Source organism: Erythrolamprus reginae, chromosome 4 (genome assembly GCF_031021105.1).
Source record: "Erythrolamprus reginae isolate rEryReg1 chromosome 4, rEryReg1.hap1, whole genome shotgun sequence".
In the NCBI taxonomy this organism is placed as follows: Eukaryota; Metazoa; Chordata; class Lepidosauria; order Squamata; family Dipsadidae; genus Erythrolamprus; species Erythrolamprus reginae.
The window spans coordinates 28,890,884-28,909,458 of NC_091953.1; the positions used below are offsets into that span (position 1 = coordinate 28,890,884).

At 34.6% G+C, this 18,575-nt stretch overlaps 1 protein-coding gene across 5 annotated transcripts in view; it reads left to right on the plus strand.

Annotated features, from left to right (window-relative positions):
- Nucleotides 1–18,575, plus strand: part of NBEA (neurobeachin) — a 428,967-nt gene that overhangs the window by 197,121 nt on the left and 213,271 nt on the right. For all 5 annotated transcript variants that reach the window (XM_070749903.1, XM_070749906.1, XM_070749905.1 and 2 more), the window contains one exon: nt 9,303–9,427. In XM_070749903.1, coding sequence (XP_070606004.1) covers nt 9,303–9,427 — 125 coding nt within the window. The remainder of the gene's footprint in view (nt 1–9,302; nt 9,428–18,575) is intronic.

Sequence of the window (18,575 nt, forward strand, 5' to 3'; positions counted from 1 at the left end):
TGTCCAGAGCAGGAGAGAAATCCAGCAGGTTCTGACAGGTTCTGGAGAACCTGGAGCAGAAATTTTGAGTAGTTTGGAGAACCAGCAAACACCACCTCTGGCTGGCCCCAGAGTGGGGTGGGAATGGACATTTTGCAGTATTCCTCTCCTGGAGTGGAATGGGAAGGATGAAGTTTATTTATTTATTTATTTTATTTATTTATTTATTTTGTCCAATACACAATGAGGGTTTTAGTGGGCATATATCTATATACACATAGTAAAATACACTATGAAGGTTATAGAGGAGATACTCATAGTAAAATATATCTAAGAAATAATAGAAAAGAAGGTATAGTAATAGAACATATCAATGAAATAATAGAACAAGAGATATAGGAATAGAAGAAAGGTATAGGAGATATAGGAGAGCAATAGGACAGGGACGGAAGGCATTCTAGTGCACTTGTACTCGCCCCTTACTGACCTCTTAGGAATCTGGATAGGTCAACCATAGATAATCTAAGGGTAAATTGTTGGGGGTTTGGGGATGACACTATGGAGTCCGGTAATGAGTTCCATGCTTCGACAACTCGGTTACTGAAGTCATATTTTTTTAGAGTCAAATTTGGAGCGGTTGCAGTATCCTTTCTCCGGAGTAGGGTGAGAATGGAAATTTTGCAGTATCCGTCCCTGTCATGCCCACCAAGCTACACCACGCCCACCAAGCCACCCCACAGAATTGATAGTAAAAAAAATGTGGATTTCACCACTGCTCAAGGAATATAATCATTCTTAGTAATTTAAGATGATTATCATGTATCAGCATAGCAGACGTTTACGAAGGTTTTTATAAATAACTATGGTTGCAACAACATTTAACAAGAAAGATTGTTGGCGTTACAATAATGTATGTTGATTTCTTTTCCCTCCAGCCTGAGGTGCCAGGTATAGAATAAAGTACTTTTGAGTGCAATCTAATTTTGTTTGGGGGAAAGTGGAGTAAATAAGATTAAGAAGACCCTCAAGGCTCATTGGTTTTTGAGGTAACTTTGAAACCTAGGTAGTTTTTTAGTGCCAGGAGAGAGAGAAGTAGAAACTTCAGAAATGGGAGAAGGGAATGAGAGGAATGGGGAAGAGAGTGGGAAGTTGGAAGATATGTTTGAAGAAGCTGAGAATGCAAGGAAGGAAAATGAGATACAAGACATTAAGGTGGGTAATTGGAACTGAAGGGAAGAGAAAAGGAAAGAAGTGAAAAGAGGATAATCTGAATATTGTAAAAGTGAGGAGAAACAAGAAAATAATTTAATAATAATAACAATTTATTAGGCTTGTACCCTGCCCCTCTCCGAAGACTTGGGGCGGCTCACAACAACAATGGAACAAATGAGCTAGAATTGTCAGAGAATGCAACATATTGGAAAAGTAGAGACAGAGATTTATTTATTTTTATAACCTGACCAGATTCTTCTCAGAGATTTTTTTTGGTAACGTTATGAGCAAGGAAGGAAAGACATATCAATTCATCACTATTGCTGATTGGGGAAGAGAAATCATGACTGCCATTACTGTTTGGAAACAGAATAGCTTTACAAAGGAAGAAGAAGGAGAATTACTGGTTTATTTTGCTGAAATTTTTTCCAATTTATGGATAGTTTTGCTTGCAAAATGCACTTCCAAGAATATATATTTTATGGAGCATTTTGACCAGCTTCAAGGGCAAGTTGGGGAAAAGGTATCCTAAATCTGAGTATTGCATTGGCAGTTCTGTGTTAGCAAAAACTTCAGAAGAGAAGGATTTAGGGGTAGTGATTTCTGACAGTCTCAAAATGGGTGAGCAGTGTGGTCGGGCAGTAGGAAAGGCAAGTAGGATGCTTGGCTGCATAGCTAGAGGTATAACAAGCAGGAAGAGGGAGATTGTGATCCCCTTATATAGAGCGCTGGTGAGACCACATTTGGAGTACTGTGTTCAGTTCTGGAGACCTCACCTACAAAAAGATATTGACAAAATTGAACGGGTCCAAAGACGGGCTACAAGAATGGTGGAAGGTCTGAAGTATAAAACGTATCAGGAAAGACTTAATGAACTCAATCTGTATAGTCTGGAAGACAGAAGGAAAAGGGGGGACATGATCGAAACATTTAAATATGTTAAAGGGTTAAATAGGGTTCAGGAGGGAAGTGTTTTTAACAGGAAAGTGAACACAAGAACAAGGGGACACAATCTGAAGTTAGTTGGGGGAAAGATCAAAGGCAACATGAGAAAGTATTATTTTACTGAAAGAGTAGTAGATCCTTGGAACAAACTTCCAGCAGACGTGGTTGGTAAATCCACAGTAACCGAATTTAAACATGCCTGGGATAAACATATATCCATTGTAAGATAAAATACAGGAAATAGTAAAAGGGCAGACTAGATGGACCATGGGGTCTTTTTCTGCCGTCAGTCTTCTATGTTTCTATGTTTCTATTAGTTCAGAAAGTGACCATAGAAACATAGAAACATAGAAGACTGATGGCAGAAAAAGACCTCATAGTCCATCTAGTCTGCTCTTAGACTATTTCCTGTGTTTTATCTTAGGATGGATATATGTTTATCCCAGGCATGTTTAAATTCAGTTACTGTGGATTTACAAACCACGTCTGCTGGAAGTTTGTTCCAAGGATCTACTACTCTTTCAGTGAAATAATATTTTCTCACGTTGCTTTTGATCTTTCCCCCAACTAACTTCAGATTGTGTCCCCTTGTTCTTCTGTTCACTTTCCTATTAAAAACACTTTCCTCCTGAACCTTATTTAACCCTTTAACATATTTAAATGTTTCAATCATGTCCCCCCTTTTCCTTCTGTCCTCCAGACTATACAGATTGAGTTCATTAAGTCTTTCCTGATACATTTTATGCTTAAGACTTTCCACCATTCTTGTAGCCCGTCTTTGGACCCGTTCAATTTTGTCAATATCTTTTTGTAGGTAAGGTCTCCAGAACTGAACACAGTATTCAAGCAAGTTTGGGATTGTTTGAGAGCTGCCCTTTCCTAAATGGCTACCTCCAGTTTGTAGGACAAGACAGGTGGCAGAATGATAGCATCCATCCAATACATAAAGGATATCACATAGAAAAATGTTAAAATTTGTTCATCTTGTTCTTGAGTATAGGACATATAATAATAGATTTAAACTTTGGGAGACAAATTCTGACTGAATGTTAGAAACTTTCTAAAAGAAAGAATAGTTCAACAAACCAAAGTGTGCTTTCTGTTGTTAGATAATTCAAGCTGGGGCAGATAATCAGTTTTCTGGAATGTTTTACAAGTAGGCCTAGCTTTCTGATCACTTATTCTACATTGAATTTACGAAGTCCCTGAAAAGAGATTTATGACCAGTCCTCAAATTTCAACCTTTACAATGTTGCCATCTGTGGTCACATGATTACAAAATAAGGCACCTAGCAGCCATATTTACCATGGTCACTGTGTTCTATAATCACATTATCATAGAATGGAATGGAATAGAATAGAATAGAATTTTATTGGCCAAGTGTGATGGACATACAAGGAATTTGTCTTGGTGCATATGCTCTCAGTGTACATAAAAGAAAAGATAAATTCATCAAGAATCATAAGGTACATGAAGATCTAATAAATAAATAAATAAATAAATCATTATTTGTGATCTTCATAGACTGTTTCCAACAAGCAAAACCAATGGAGAGCTGGCAGGAAGTCATAAATTATGGTCACATGACTTCATATTGAATGACTAGGAGATTTGCTTAATGGCCGGAGTCAGAACTTAAAATGTATAAGTTGGTGCTCTCATGTTATATTTCACTTTATGATTAGCATTGCTAATCAACAGTGTTGCTGGTCCTATTTGTAGTCAGTAAGTGAAAACTATCTCTATTTTAATACCTTCACTTAGACTCAATGGCCAAAGTACCTCTTCTTATTCTATGTTTGTATGATAATAGCTAATACCTTAATATATAATTAAAACAGGTCTATCAGGACCAATGAGAGAGAAGCCAGTTTTTCTTAAGCATGTAGACTTACTCATAAAATTATGATCTTTCGGCATTCATTAGACTTTTATTAATAAAATTTAGGAATCCAATTTAAAGACTTTCATAGAACAAAATTAAGCTGTTGTGGTGCTTTATTTATTATCAAAACAAAAAGAATGATAATCAAATAATTGTAATCATGGTATTAGCTGATAAGACTGGGTAGGTTTCTAAAGGAATATTAAGCCCTCATGCTTCAGAGCATAAGACAACTGCTAACTAATGGAAGTTAAGTGCAGCCTTATCCCTAGTGTGACATTTATTGCATAAATGTCAGCTATAAAGTTTTTTGCACCTTCTTTGGAAACATGTAGGATTTGCCTGTTCTCAGGTTTATACAGCTGAAACAGTTGTTTCTATTGCACTTAAAGAAATATTTCCTTTATAAGCTACTACGTCTAATATTTCATTAGAAGAAAGAGACATTACTTTTTGCAATTTGATATAATGCTAATAATTGTACAACGGAAAAATGACTGAACTATTATTATTATTATTATTATTATTTGGATTTGTATGCCGCCCCTCTCCGAAGACTCGGGGCGGCTCACAACAAGTGAACTAGAATTTCCTCAAATGGGACTTCCACATTTTCTCACTTCCACATTAATACCTCTAAAATTTCTGCAACAACAGAAAGTTTCCTGTTCTTTTTTAGTTTACTTTATTGTCATTGCACTTTGTATAATGAAATTAAATGCCATCTTCAGTGCATATCATACATAAAACTATAAAAATAAAACAAAAACACACATTCAGTGAGCTAAATTCAATAAATTTAGGGAGACCTTGGGAAGGATTCCATGGATGAGAATGTTCATGGGGAAAACAACTCAAGAAGTTTGGGAAATTTTGGAAAGTGAGAGTATAAAAGCCCAGTCTAGTACAGTACCAATGAAGAAGAAGAAAAATAGGTCCCCAAAAAAAGTACCTCAGGGTAGGTCAAGAAGCAATGTGTGGAAACTAACCAAGGAGAGAAGCAATTTAGAACTAAGGAGAAAATTCCTGAGAGTTGGAACAATTGATCAGTGGAATGGCTTGCCTCCAGAAGTTGTGAATGTTCCAACACTGGAAGTTTTTAAGAAGATGTTGGATAGCTAGCCATACCCTCACTGGGACTTGAACCTGCAACCTTTGCCTTGTAAGGCAGAGAATTATCCTCTAGGCTACAGTATCCAATCCCTTCAGCTCTGCACCAGGGAAGGGTTACATATTTTTGTGTTGAATCACCCTGGTGTATTGAAGGAACATCACAGCTCCTTTTTTGCCCCTCGGCCCAACCCAGGGCCATTCTCACACAAGTGACTTTGTAAGCATCTTATAAGCATTAAAAACATCCACAAAATTTTATTTATTCACATCATTGTTTTCATACCTGGAAATATATATGTTTTATTGGCTATCTCTCTTGTCTTAGGTAAGTCAGTGTACCACTTCCAACATGCTGAGTATCAATTTACATTAATTATCACTTTTAGAAATACAGTACAGTGAATAATCATGTTGGACAGAAGGGGAATACAGTGTACCAGGGAATTACTCTGTTTCGTCTGCCATGTCAATCATGCAGTATCTGAGTGTGATCTGGGTTTATGTTCCGGAATTGGCATCGTCTTGTTTTTTGCGTGCATTATATTTAATATAAACGTTGTGTTTATTTTAAATGCCAATGAAATCTTTATCCCCCACCCTAATACTGACAGATCCTGTAAATGCAGTCCACTCATATAAGCAGCTGTATACATGATACCCAGTTTATTTTCAAGGATAATTGGGGGGGGGGGGGGATGAACGTGCAATAACCTGCAATTCTCTAGCCATGAAACTTTATACTAAATTCTCACTATCAAAATTGTTCAACCTAAATTTTAACTTCAGCCAGAATTTTAACTTGCCCTTGAAGCTGGTCAAAATGCTCCATAAAATATATATTCTTGGAAGTGCATTTTGCAAGCAAAACTATCCATAAATTGGAAAAAATTTCAGCAAAATAAACCAGTAAGCATTAATTTTTTTCATTTCAATTTTCATTTCAATGTGTGCAGAAATGTTCAAACTTGTTTCCAAGTGAAAAAAGCTTTCCCAAAAAACCAAGTATAAGTACCTAAAATGAACGAGAGAGAGAGAGAGAGAGAGAGAGAGTGAGAGAGAGAGAGAGAGAGAGAGAGAGAGAGATGATGACGAAAAACACAAGAATCAATATTACAACATTCTAAAGATGCTGAACATAAAATCAAACAAGAAAAGACTTTCAATATATCTCTCAAGTGGGTTTACTGAAGATTCTCAGTTGGCAAAAGAGACAAAGTTTATTGTATTTTACAATTTAGTTTTTATATGGCCATCCAATAAGTTTAATTTATTTTAACTTAGTTATGGGCTATGAATATATATTGAGGAAGCTGGACTGGAAGAAGATTGTTTTAAAACTGGAGAAAGAAACATCAATAAACTGTGCTATAGTGATGATAACTACCTTGTTAGCTGACATGCTATAGTGAAAAAAATCAAGGAGCACAGTGAAAAAAATTTAAACATGAAGACCAAACTAATAGCAAGATTTACAATAACCGGCCTTAAAACTGGCAACGAAGATATTGCATTGAAACTTATTTTCTGTCCTTTTGGATCAACCATGAACAATAATGGAACAAATAGTCTAAAAGTCAAGGATAACTCCATCACTGGAGGCTTTTAAGAAGAGACTAGACAGCCACTTGTCTGGAATGGCATAGGGTCTTCTTCCTTGAGCAGAGGGTTGGAGTAAAAGGCCACCAAGATGCCTTCCAATTCTCTGTTATTCTGTTAAAAACATGACATAGACTAGCACTTACTATAGTAGTAGTAGTAGTAGTAGTAGTAGTAGTAGTAGTGGTAATAATAGTAGTAGTAATAATAATAATAATAATAATAATTCTGATGAATAACACACCAGACATTGTGATCGTGGAGAAAATAAAAGTATGGATCATCGACATCGCAATCCCAGGAGATAGCAGAATTGAGGAGAAGCAGCTAGAGAAATTAGTGAAATATGAAGATCTAAAAATCGAGCTGCAACGACTCTGGCATAAGCCAGTGAAAGTGGTCCCAGTGGTACTTGGCACGCTGGGCGCAGTACCAAAGGATCTCAGCGGACATTTGAAAAACCATCGGAATTGACAAAATCTCCATCTCTCAATTGCAAAAGGGCCGCTTTACTGGGATCGGCAAACATAATTCGCCGCTACATCACGCAGGTCCTAGGTGCTTGGGAAGCGCCCGACTGGTTATGAAATACGAAATCCAGCATAGTGATCTCGTTTGCTGTGTTGTACTGACATAATAATAATAATATAATAATAATATAATAATAATAATAATAATAATAGTTGTTATTATTATTATTATTATTATTATTTATTAGATTTGTATGCCGCCCTCTCTGAGGACTGAAGTCCTTAGAAAAGTTAATCACATGCTGGGATATGTCTCGATATACAAAGATCAGAATCATGCAAGCAGTGGCTATCCTGGAAGCAAAATTGGAATTTCAATAAGCAGACTAGTCTATATTTCAAGTAAACATAATAAAGTGTACAGTTTAATATAGATTCTGAATGTAAAACAGTCAATGTAACATGAATAAATATAGTTTGTTAGTTATTCTGAACATAATTTTAAAAAAGAAAGACAGGGATAAATAAATAAAAAGATTGTGCAAAATTTCAACAATTTTGCTGCAGGCTATGAAATGCATTTGTTCAGATTTGTTTTCAAGACAATCTTGCAAATAATAATAATAATGATGATAATGATAATATAACAACAAAAGCAACAACACACATCTTGCAAGTTCCACATAGAGAGTACCAGTAATTAGAAGATTCTATTGTGTGGTATTATTAAGCATATCCCTAAAGCAGTGGGATATTCAAAAGAGTTGCAGTAGGTCAACTTAAATGATAGTCAGGTTCATATGGAAGCAGATGTTCCACTCTTTCTCACTTCATAGTCATTGGGGGGCAGGGTATAATATGAAGGAACCAACAGTTGGAAGTTGTATTTAACTTTGTGGCCCCAGTTTCTTCATACAAAACTCACAGGATGTGGTCAAACATTTTCTGCAGCCTAATTATAAAAATATAAGCCATTGAGTAAAAGGTCATTGTATAAGAGAGGGATAAGCACTCTTCCATTCCCTAATTACCAATTACTCTGTACAATTATGTAAATAAACTTGTTTTATTTATCTCAGCAAATTAATTATAATGTTTTCTAGTAGTTACTGAGAAAAATACCCCATCACATTGAAATAATAGTATTTATTTATTTAAAGATTTTATATGGTCACCCAATCATGGCTTCATCATCCATCAATATCATAATGAATGCTATTATCCGAAACAATAACTGTTTGCATTTTGCTTTAGTGCTGAATTGTTAATCTTGAGGTTCTTGAAAGTCTCATGTATACTAAAGAAAAGTTAATTTTCTGTCCAATGAAAGCACATATTTGCATTTTAATTTAGGATACAGATTAACAATAGTTTCTGAGTCATTATGTGGAAGTTTAATATAGATTCTGAATGTAAAACAGGCAATGTAACATGAACATGGCTATGGTTGTTAATGGCTTGTTTTAGCTGGAAGCTATAAAATCATCCAAGGACTCTGTTGGTGTTGGAATAATAATTTACCTATACAATTACCACATGGTGGATTTTTGCAGCTCTAATTCTGTGTTATTAATAATGAATAAAATTGCAATTTTCTCAGGTTGCTTGGGGCAATAGGGAATTAGTTCAATGAATATTTCAGTGCATTATTTTAATCATAACTCCACAGATTTTAAGTGGCCAGTGTTTTATACTTTGAAGTTTACTCTTCTAAAGGATTGTAGTAATTAAAGTGAAAAATATTTGCTCTTAAGTCCACTCTATGATTTACAGTTCTTTTTTAAAACACTAAAAAAAAAGCAAGCTGTGTCATTAATACTTGTAATTTGATATTGCATTGGTTAATGGGCTTCTTCTGATTAATGGCTTTTTTTTAGTAGGCAAAATATTCTGAGACGGAAAGGCAGAATCCGTGAATATTTAAATGAAAGTAAAGAAGTTATTGAATATTCTTATTTTAAGAATTCATATATTTGTTGTAGTTTGTTTGTAATCATTGAAACAAACACATATATTTTATAGGGCGTTTTTTTCCTAATCAATGGTACAGAATTTACATATAGATGCTGATTACTTTCCTTTATTTATTTTTATTCCTTAGCCAGCTGCATGATTTTTGGCGCTTAGATTACTGGGAAGATGATCTTCGCCGGCGGAGACGGTTTGTTCGCAATGCTTTTGGCTCCACCCATTCTGATGCATTGCTCAAAGCTGCTGGAGAATATGGTTAGTATCGTTGTAACATTCCTACTGTCCTAAATGCAATTAGAATTGTTATTAGACTCTGTTTGAATGAAATCTGTCCATTTTTATTATATATTTTTACATTTAGGATTTAGTTTGCATAACTAAATGCATTTCAATATTTATTTTTTATGTATTTATTTGTTTTGTCCAATACACAATAATACACAATGAAGGTTATAGAGGATATATACGAGTAAAATGCATCAAAGAGAGTATAGAAGAGAAATATAGGAGTAAAATATAACTAGAGAGAATAGCAGAAAATATAAGAGATAAAAGAGATATAATAGATACATGATGGATAGAAGAGATAGAAAAGATAGAAGAGAAGATATAGGAGAGACTATAGGACAGGGGACGGTAGGCACTCTGGTGCACTTATGTACGCTGGTGAGGTCAACCGTAGATAGTCTAAGGGTAAAGTGTTGGGGGTTAGGGAATGATACTACTGAGTCCGGTAGTGAGTTCCACGCTTCGACAACTCGATTGCTAAAGTCATATTTTTTAGTCAAGTTTGTCGCGGTTAATATTAAGCTAGAATCTGTTGTGCGCTCTTGTATTGTTAATAGTAGTTTTCAAGCTTGCCCTATTTCTATTATATTTAAATACTAACAGGACTGGGCACATTATAATAATGTATACACATAAACAAAAAAACTGTAAATACAGTAATAATCCTGTTAGTTTTAGAAAAAATACAGTTCTTTAAATCCAAAGAAAGAGGTAGGCTTTTTTTTTCTGACAAGGTTACCATAAAAGGACTTTCACATTTCTCAGTGTTACAAGTCTCTTTTATTTTAGAGAATACAGAGACAAGCCCATTCTTGGAAGCTAAAAATTCAGAATAAGATAACCTTTGTGAAAAGTACTCTTCTTTTAAAAGTATTTCTTATATTTCGGTTAAAGAAAGAGACTTAATGCGCTGCTTAAAGCTGGCAGTGTGTATGGAGAATTATATGCATATATAAAAACTTTCATTGTTAGAGTGAGGTCATAAATTTGCAAATAGCAAATTACCTATCGGAGGTGTAATAAGCCAAGTTTAAATTAAAGAGTTTATAATCTCATTGAATTTATTGAGAATGTAAACTACTCCAGAAATTTATTCCACAGTATTAACCTCTGTAGTTTGGTTGAATTATGTAAGTTTAGTAAATTAGTAACTTTATATACACTCTCCTGATCTCCGATTAATATGATTTCATTTTATAAAAAATAACTAAAAGTTGAAAACTGCAGAAAAGAGAAAAAGCTCTATAATAGATCAAAAATATGAAAAAGAATGAAGAAATTATTTGGAAACTATATGCCTAATAATAGAAACCCTTTTTTATGTGCCACAGTTTAATCCTTATCAATAATTTTTATTTTGCTTTTAATGAAAATAATTCCTACTGAGGTATGTCTGATTGAATTTCATGGAACTCATATTTGAGTAGGATGTAGGATTGCGCAATTATAATTCTTGGAAGCTGCTACATTCAAAGCCTTTCTCCAACCTCTGTAGTATGGTTCATGCTGTTTTCAGACCTCTTTGTTTCAACTCTTTTTTGAAAATATAATTGAAACAGTATAAGTGCTGCTTCAGACTTGTTTAGATTAGTAATATATTTTCAGGGTTTTATATAGCATATTCTTAGATTTTATGATACTGCTTCTCTAGAAAGCCATGTAATTAGGTCAGATTGCTCTGTGTGCTTCAATAATACATCGTTGACTAGCAGCAACTTTCCATTCTTTCATTCAGGAATTTTTGATGATATCAGAATATGAATGAACGATTTGACTTGCAAAGCTGTATTTCTCACTAATCTTGATATGTCTTCAACCAAGAGATCTGAAAGTAAAATTATGTTACAGGTCATCCAAAGATACAACCGCTATTTTATTTTATTTCATGTCATGGTTATTTTCTAATTTATTTTTAAGAATAAGAGGGAATAGATGCCATAGGGGGAAAAAAACCTAGGACATTTTTAAAAAAGTAATTCCTGATTAATTATTGGTACAGTACATTATTGGTACAGACAAGATAGGTACTTCCTGCTGTTCTTAGCTCCTCTTACCCTTGACCCTTAGCAATGACTTTAATAAAGATTGCTACATGGGAGAGATTTTAACCTCCCTCCTCCAGTGAACTAAACTCTGTGTCTTTTCTGGTGTGAGTGTACATACATATGTATATGCCGCCTTGTATGAATAGCCAAGTCTGACCCATCATGCTATGACAATTAAAAAGGGCCCTCTTAATACAAATTGCTGTCATATGCTGTGTCTAGGTTACAACAGTCAGTCTTGCTTATTTGTTGTCTGAAACTAACAGAGGGCAAGATCCCTTATTGCTCTTTATTTATGTAAATATACAGAAAAGTATATTCACAAAGTGCCAAAAACCCTAAGCGAAACTGTTTGTTATTGTGCTTAAAAGGAAGGGTTTTTTTTTTTAAAAAAGACTATGATCTAGCTTAATCATGAGAATTTCATTGAGATTGTCAATTAGTATTTTTCCTCATACATTTACTTTCCATGATACCATGTATGTGGAGAAACGTAGATAGTGTCATTACTGTTTATATTACAAATCACAGTGGAAAGATGTTATCTTTTGCAATTTTAAAGTCCTTTTTTCTCTCTCTAAAGCTTTCAGTATCAAAATTAAGAACAGTCTTCCAGAAAGAATTTAAAACAGCTTTCACTGAGATTAAATCCAGAGAATTTTTACCTTGATTGGAGGGAGGGGGGGGGTGTAGTTTGGAGGCTCGTACTTATGGATTTTAATATTAAAACTTTTACTTGACCCGACTGTATAAGAAAACATCCTTAACACTGATGTTATTTTTATACCTCCTGGTAATACTAATGAGTTGAATAATTTATAAGGTTGTCATGTAAAAAGGATTTGGTGTGGTTTGATGTGTTTTCAACCTCTGGTGCTGGAATGTGATTAATAAAGAGCTGGAGGCACAGCATTTTTTTTTCCATGGGGGCTTAACTTTCATTAGGGATTTTTCATCAGTTTTATTTTGATCATTTTATATCTCTTTTTCATTACTAGAATCGCACATAAGAAGTACTGTAGAGAAAGCCATTAGTTTTTGTTATGTAAAGTTGCAAGTTACAGGAGGTAATTTGCTGTCCACAAATAACTTCATAGTAGAAAGAACAAAAGTAAAAAAATTAATTAAATGGATGAGTGCGTTTTTTTTTTAAATTATTTCGAAGATAGTAGCATAAATTCTGCTTTAGGTTTCTCTATAGAATAGACTGACAGTTATCATTGTGATTAAATATCACAGCCAAGTAATGTTTAGTCAGAGCCTAAGTCACCAAGCTCATCTGGATCTCTGATCAAAGGCGTCAGCTTAAATAGGTCTGATCAGGCATTGCAGACGAGGGCAGGCAGACTCAGCTGAGCAAAAAAAACCACAGAGCAAAGATGACAAAATTAATCAGTCAATTCTTTGGCAATAAATAACAAGATATGCTGAGGTCTGCAGATGAGAGAATTTCTAGGTTCTGCGGAGATGCATCTACTTAATGCCTGATTTATCTAAGCTTGCATAGCCATCAAGCCATGACCTTGATGAATAAAAGAGCACTCTCTAACTAATCCAGACTTAAATCAGTATTGATAGTGAACACATGGTATATAATAGTAATATGACGCTAACTGATCAAGGAATACAGGAGTTTTTGGAAATAACAGTTCTCTCTATGGATTTTATATTTGCTCAACGGAGGATTGGCAGAGATTAGCTGAAGAGGTAAAACATTAAAATGTAGTGAAAATGTTTCAGATAATTTGAGAGCCTGAGAACTAAACAGTATTAGGTTGATTCATTTTCATGCAACTATTTGAAGTTTCAGTTGTCTGTATAACATACTTTGTATATAACTTTTTTTAAGTTTAAATTTAACTTTTTTTAAGTTTAAGTGGCATTCCACGTTCAATTCTCTTTTCATTATACTACATTTCATATTACAAGTTCTATAGTAGCTTTGTTAATTATATGGTTTTTGTTACTGCCACAGGCAGTTTACAAAATCACCCTGAACCATGTAGAGAACTGTTTATATAACTGACTGAGTGATTGCTTGACCAAGCTTAGTATGAAGTCCATACAAATCCCAAAGCATGCAAATCCGGACTCACAAATTTCTTTAAAACTCAAACCTTTGGAAAGAAAATTCCCAGTGTTGCTTTTTCTTTACAATTACATGCTTTTGGAGGTATTTTGTGCATTGGGATAGAGGAATTAGATGGAACGGCTGAATTGAGGTGATGTTTAGATATTTGGTTACTCAATACCCCAACCCAGATTCTGACTCTGGATATTCACCTTCACATCTGTTTGTAAACTAATTTATTTATTTATTTATTCATTTGTCCAATACACAAATACATAGGAAGAAAAATAGACATGTAGTAATATATACTGTATAAGGGTAAAGTGAACTTAGAGGAGAGGATATATGAAAGAAAGAAAATATAGATGATAAGTGAGAGAAAGGAAAGACAATTGGACAGGGGACGAAAGGCACACCAGTGCACTTATGTATGCCCCTTACTGGCCTCTTAGGATCGTGGAGAGTCTAAGGGAGAAATGTTGGGGGTTAGGGGTTGACACAATTGAGTCCGGCAATGAGTTCCACGCTTCGATTAACTTGATTGTTGAAATCATATTTTTTACAGTCAAGCTTGGAGCGGTTCGTATTAAGTTTGAATTTGTTGCGTGCTCTTGTGTTGTTGCGGTTGAAGCTGAAGTAGTCATTGACCGGTAGGACGTTGCAGCATATGATCTTGTGGGCAATACTCAAATTGTGTTTTAGGTGCCGTAGTTCTAGGCTTTCTAGGCCCAGGATTGTTAGTCTATTTTCGTAGGATATTCTGTTTCGAGTGGAGGAGTGAAGGGCTCTTCTGGTGAAATATCTTTGGACATTTTCAAGGGTTTTGATGTCTGAGATGTGGCATGGGCTCCAGACAGATGTGGTATGGGTTCCAGTAGTCTAGGATGGGTCTGGCAAAAGTAAATCATTTAATGAAGTAAATCATTTCCTTTAACTAGGATTGGAGTGAAAAAAATGCTCTAAGGATGAAAGTAGAAGGCAGTGGGTTGCTGGGCCTTACCATATTTACCCATATTTATTCTAAAAGATTCTCTCTTTTTTTACCATTTTTACCTTTTTTTACCTTTTGCCTTCAAAAGGCTCTGTGGTCTATTTTTCAATCTAATAAAGATAAATCTTAGAGGAAGCAATGAAAATGACAAAGGCATGTAAACCTGCTTCTCTTAAAAGCTTTCCTGGTATTTGTTTTTGTTTTTAAGTTTGTTTGAGTTTGGGTTTTGTATTGTATTGGAGCCACCAAGTACCAAAAAGTGGCAACTGGGAAAAAATGAGGTGGGAGGGTGTAAAAATACCTTCCTCCCTTAGGTTTAAAATAATCTGAGTTTACTTACAGTTAACATTTTCCTTAAAATACATTTTATCATTATTTTCCAATGAATTTTGTTTGTTGTATTATGTTCTGATAGCCTAATTTGAAATTACATTATAATTGGCTATATTACACATCCAATAACATATTTGGAGTTTAATTTGGGAAATAACTCTCTCAGTATAAACATTTAATAAGGTTTTTTTGCCTTTCAGAATAAACCAGATTTATGTTAATGTTACATTTTAAACTTGTATTTAAATGAAGGAAGAAAATGTTGTGAAAAATTAAATAGTGAAAATACTGCATGGCTTTGAAAGCCAGTACACTCTATTAGCAAAACTGTCAATATAAAAAGTGCATTCCATTTCCACCTCCTCCTCTAATAACCTTTTCTATGTTACTCACAGACAGTTCACATAATCAGAGTATATTGTCAGCTTACTGGAGTTGGGGAAGCATGAAATGAAAATCACTTTAATATTGATCCAATTCTTTCCTTGCAAGTGTCCTTGATGTCCTTTTCTCCTGAGCAGTAGCTATTTGTTTTATTTAGGGAAATAACCTGGTTACGACTGCTCTTTGCAAAGAATATTTCAGGGCAATTATTATTAAAATATTTTTTGCAGCTTATTATTTTTAAAATTTATATACGTATATATATGTGTGTGTGTGTGTGTGTGTGTGTGTAGATTGTTCTGAGTTCGGGTTTTGCCCTGTGTAATATTTTGCATGTCTATGCGACGTTTCGGTGAAATCACATTCACCATCATCAGGCTGAAGTTCCAAGCTTCGTGCTGTTGTAAAATGGAATATATATGGAATATATGGAATATATGAAAAAATGGAATATATATATATATATATATATGTATGTATGTATGTATGTATGTATATATGTATATGTATGTATATGTATGTATATGTATGTATATGTATGTATATGTATGTATATATATGTATATATATGTATATATATGTATATACAGTATATATATATTTACAATATAGTGGCACCAAATCACAAGCAGTCACCATCTTATTTTCCAGTCTGTATTATGACAGCACTCTCATGGCTTACGATATGATGAAATTAAAGATATGTATAATATGGGTCAAATTATCCAAACATGCCACTCAGGAGATTTTTATTGATAATTGCAACTTATAAGGTCATATGTCTTTATCAGTCCAACCATTATGGTACTAAATTTCCTTATGTAACTAAAAAATGAAGAATAAGGTAGTATCTATTTTTTATATAGCATCTAAATTAAATTGTTTTTAAAATAATTTGAATCCAATTCTTAAATTCTGGAATTTAAGAATTAGTTTTCAATTTTAGATTCTGTAATAGGGTCTTTTCTTCTTCTTCTTCTTCTTCTTCTTCTTCTTCTTCTTCTTCTTCTTCTTCTTCTTCTTCTCCTCCTCCTCCTCCTCGTTCTCCTCCTCCTCCTTCTCTCTCTCTCTCTCTCTCTCTCTCTCCATGGCAATTTTCTCTTGTATGTTAAATGGCAAAGATCTCTTATAGTAAGTACAATTTCAGATATCTACCTTGGAGAGTGCTTGCAGTACTCTAAGTCATTTTCTTTAAAAATATATTTCAAAATAAATCAACATTTTTTGGTAATTCTCCATGTGCTAGGATTTTAAAGATAACAGTAAATCAGCAAAAAAAAATTTAAATGAACCTGAACATTTTAGCTTCTGATTATATTAAGCATTTGGCATTTTATATATCCATAGTATTTCTGGATATATGGAAATAAGTAAGTTGGATTATTTTTTTTAAAAGGCACCAAGGACACCTGAGCTAGATACATTCCCTTCTATTGGGCTTAATGTTTTTAAAAATAGACATACAGTTATGCTCATAAGTTATGGTTTCCTGGCCATTTTCAGAGAATATGAATGATAACATGAAAACTTTTTTTCACTCCTGGTTAGTGTTTGGCTGAAGCCATTTATTATCAATCAACTGTGTTTACTCTTTTTCAATCATAATGACAACAGAAACTACCCAAATGACCCTAATCAAAAGTTTACATACCCTGGTGCTTTTGGCCTGATAACATGCACAGAGGTTGACACAAAGAGGTGTAAATGGCTATTAAAAGTAACCATCCTCACCTGTGATCTGTTTGCATGTAATCAGTATGTGTGTATATAAAAGGCCAATGAATTTCTAGCCTCCTAACAAACCCTTGCATCCTTCATTCAGTGCTGCACTGATGTGTCTGGATTCTGAGTCATGGGGAAAACAAAGAATTGTCAAAGGATCTGCGGGAAAAAGTAGTTGAAATGTATAAAAGAGGAAAGGGATATAAAAAGATATCCAAGGAGTTGAGAATGCCCATCATCAGTGTTCAAACTCTAATCAAGAAGTCTGCACTGGTTGCCAATCAGTTTCCGGTCACAATTCAAAATGTCGGTTATGACCTATAAAGCCCTTCATGGCACTGGACCAGATTATCTCAGGGACCGCCTTCTGCTGCACGAATCCCAGCGACCAGTTAGGTCCCACAGAGTTGGTCTTCTCCGGGTCCTGTCAACTAAACAATGCCGCTTGGCGGGACCCAGGGGAAGAGCCTTCTCTGTGGCGGCCCCGACCCTCTGGAACCAACTCTCCCCAGAAATTAGAATTGCCCCCACCCTCCTTGCCTTTTGTAAGCTACTTAAAACCCACCTCTGCCGCCAGGCATGGGGGAATTGAGATATTCTTTCCCCCTAGGCCTTTACAATTTTATGCATGGTATGTCTGTATGTATGTTTGGTTTTTATATTAATGGGTTTTAATCCTTTTTAGTATTGGATTATTATTGTACACTCTTTTATTATTGCTGTTAGCCGCCCCGAGTCTCCGGAGAGGGGCGGCATACAAATCCAATAAGTAAGTAAGTAAGTAAGTAAGTAAGTAAGTAAGTAAGTAAGTAAGTAAGTAAGTAAGTAAGTAAGTAAGTAAGTAAGTAAGTAAGTAAGTAAGTAAGTAAATAAAAAAATAAAAAAATAAAATAAAATAAATAAAAAAATAAAATAAAATAATAAAATAAAATAAAATAAAATAAGGGGTTCTCTTGAAACCAAGCCATGGTTAGGTTGACCAACTAACCTTTCAGCGACCACCGCCAGGAAAATTATTCGGTATGCAAAGCAAAACCCACAAATAACTTCAGATGAAATACAGGACACTCTGAAAACATGTGGTGTGGCAGTTTCAAGATTCACAATAAGGAGACACTTGACGAAAGATGGGCTGCGTGGTCGAATTGCCAGAAGAAAGCCATTACTACCCAAATGCCACAAAGTATTCCACTTACAATACACCAAACAACACAGAGATAAGCCTCAAACCTTCTGGCACAAAAGTGATCAGACCAAAACTGAGCTTTTTGGCCACAACCATACACACTACATTTGGAGAGGAGTCAACAAGGCCTATGATGAAAAGTACACCATTCCTACTATGAAACACAGAGGTGGATCACTGTTGTTTTGGGGATGTGTGAGCTACAAAGGCATAGGACATTTGATCAGAATTTATGGCACGTTATAATAATATACTGTAGGACAATTCTCATTCATCAGCCTGCAAACTGTGCACATAACATACTTGGCCATTCCAACATATTTATTTATTTATTATTTATTAATCAGATTTGTATGCCGCCCCTCTCCGCAGACTCGGGGAAG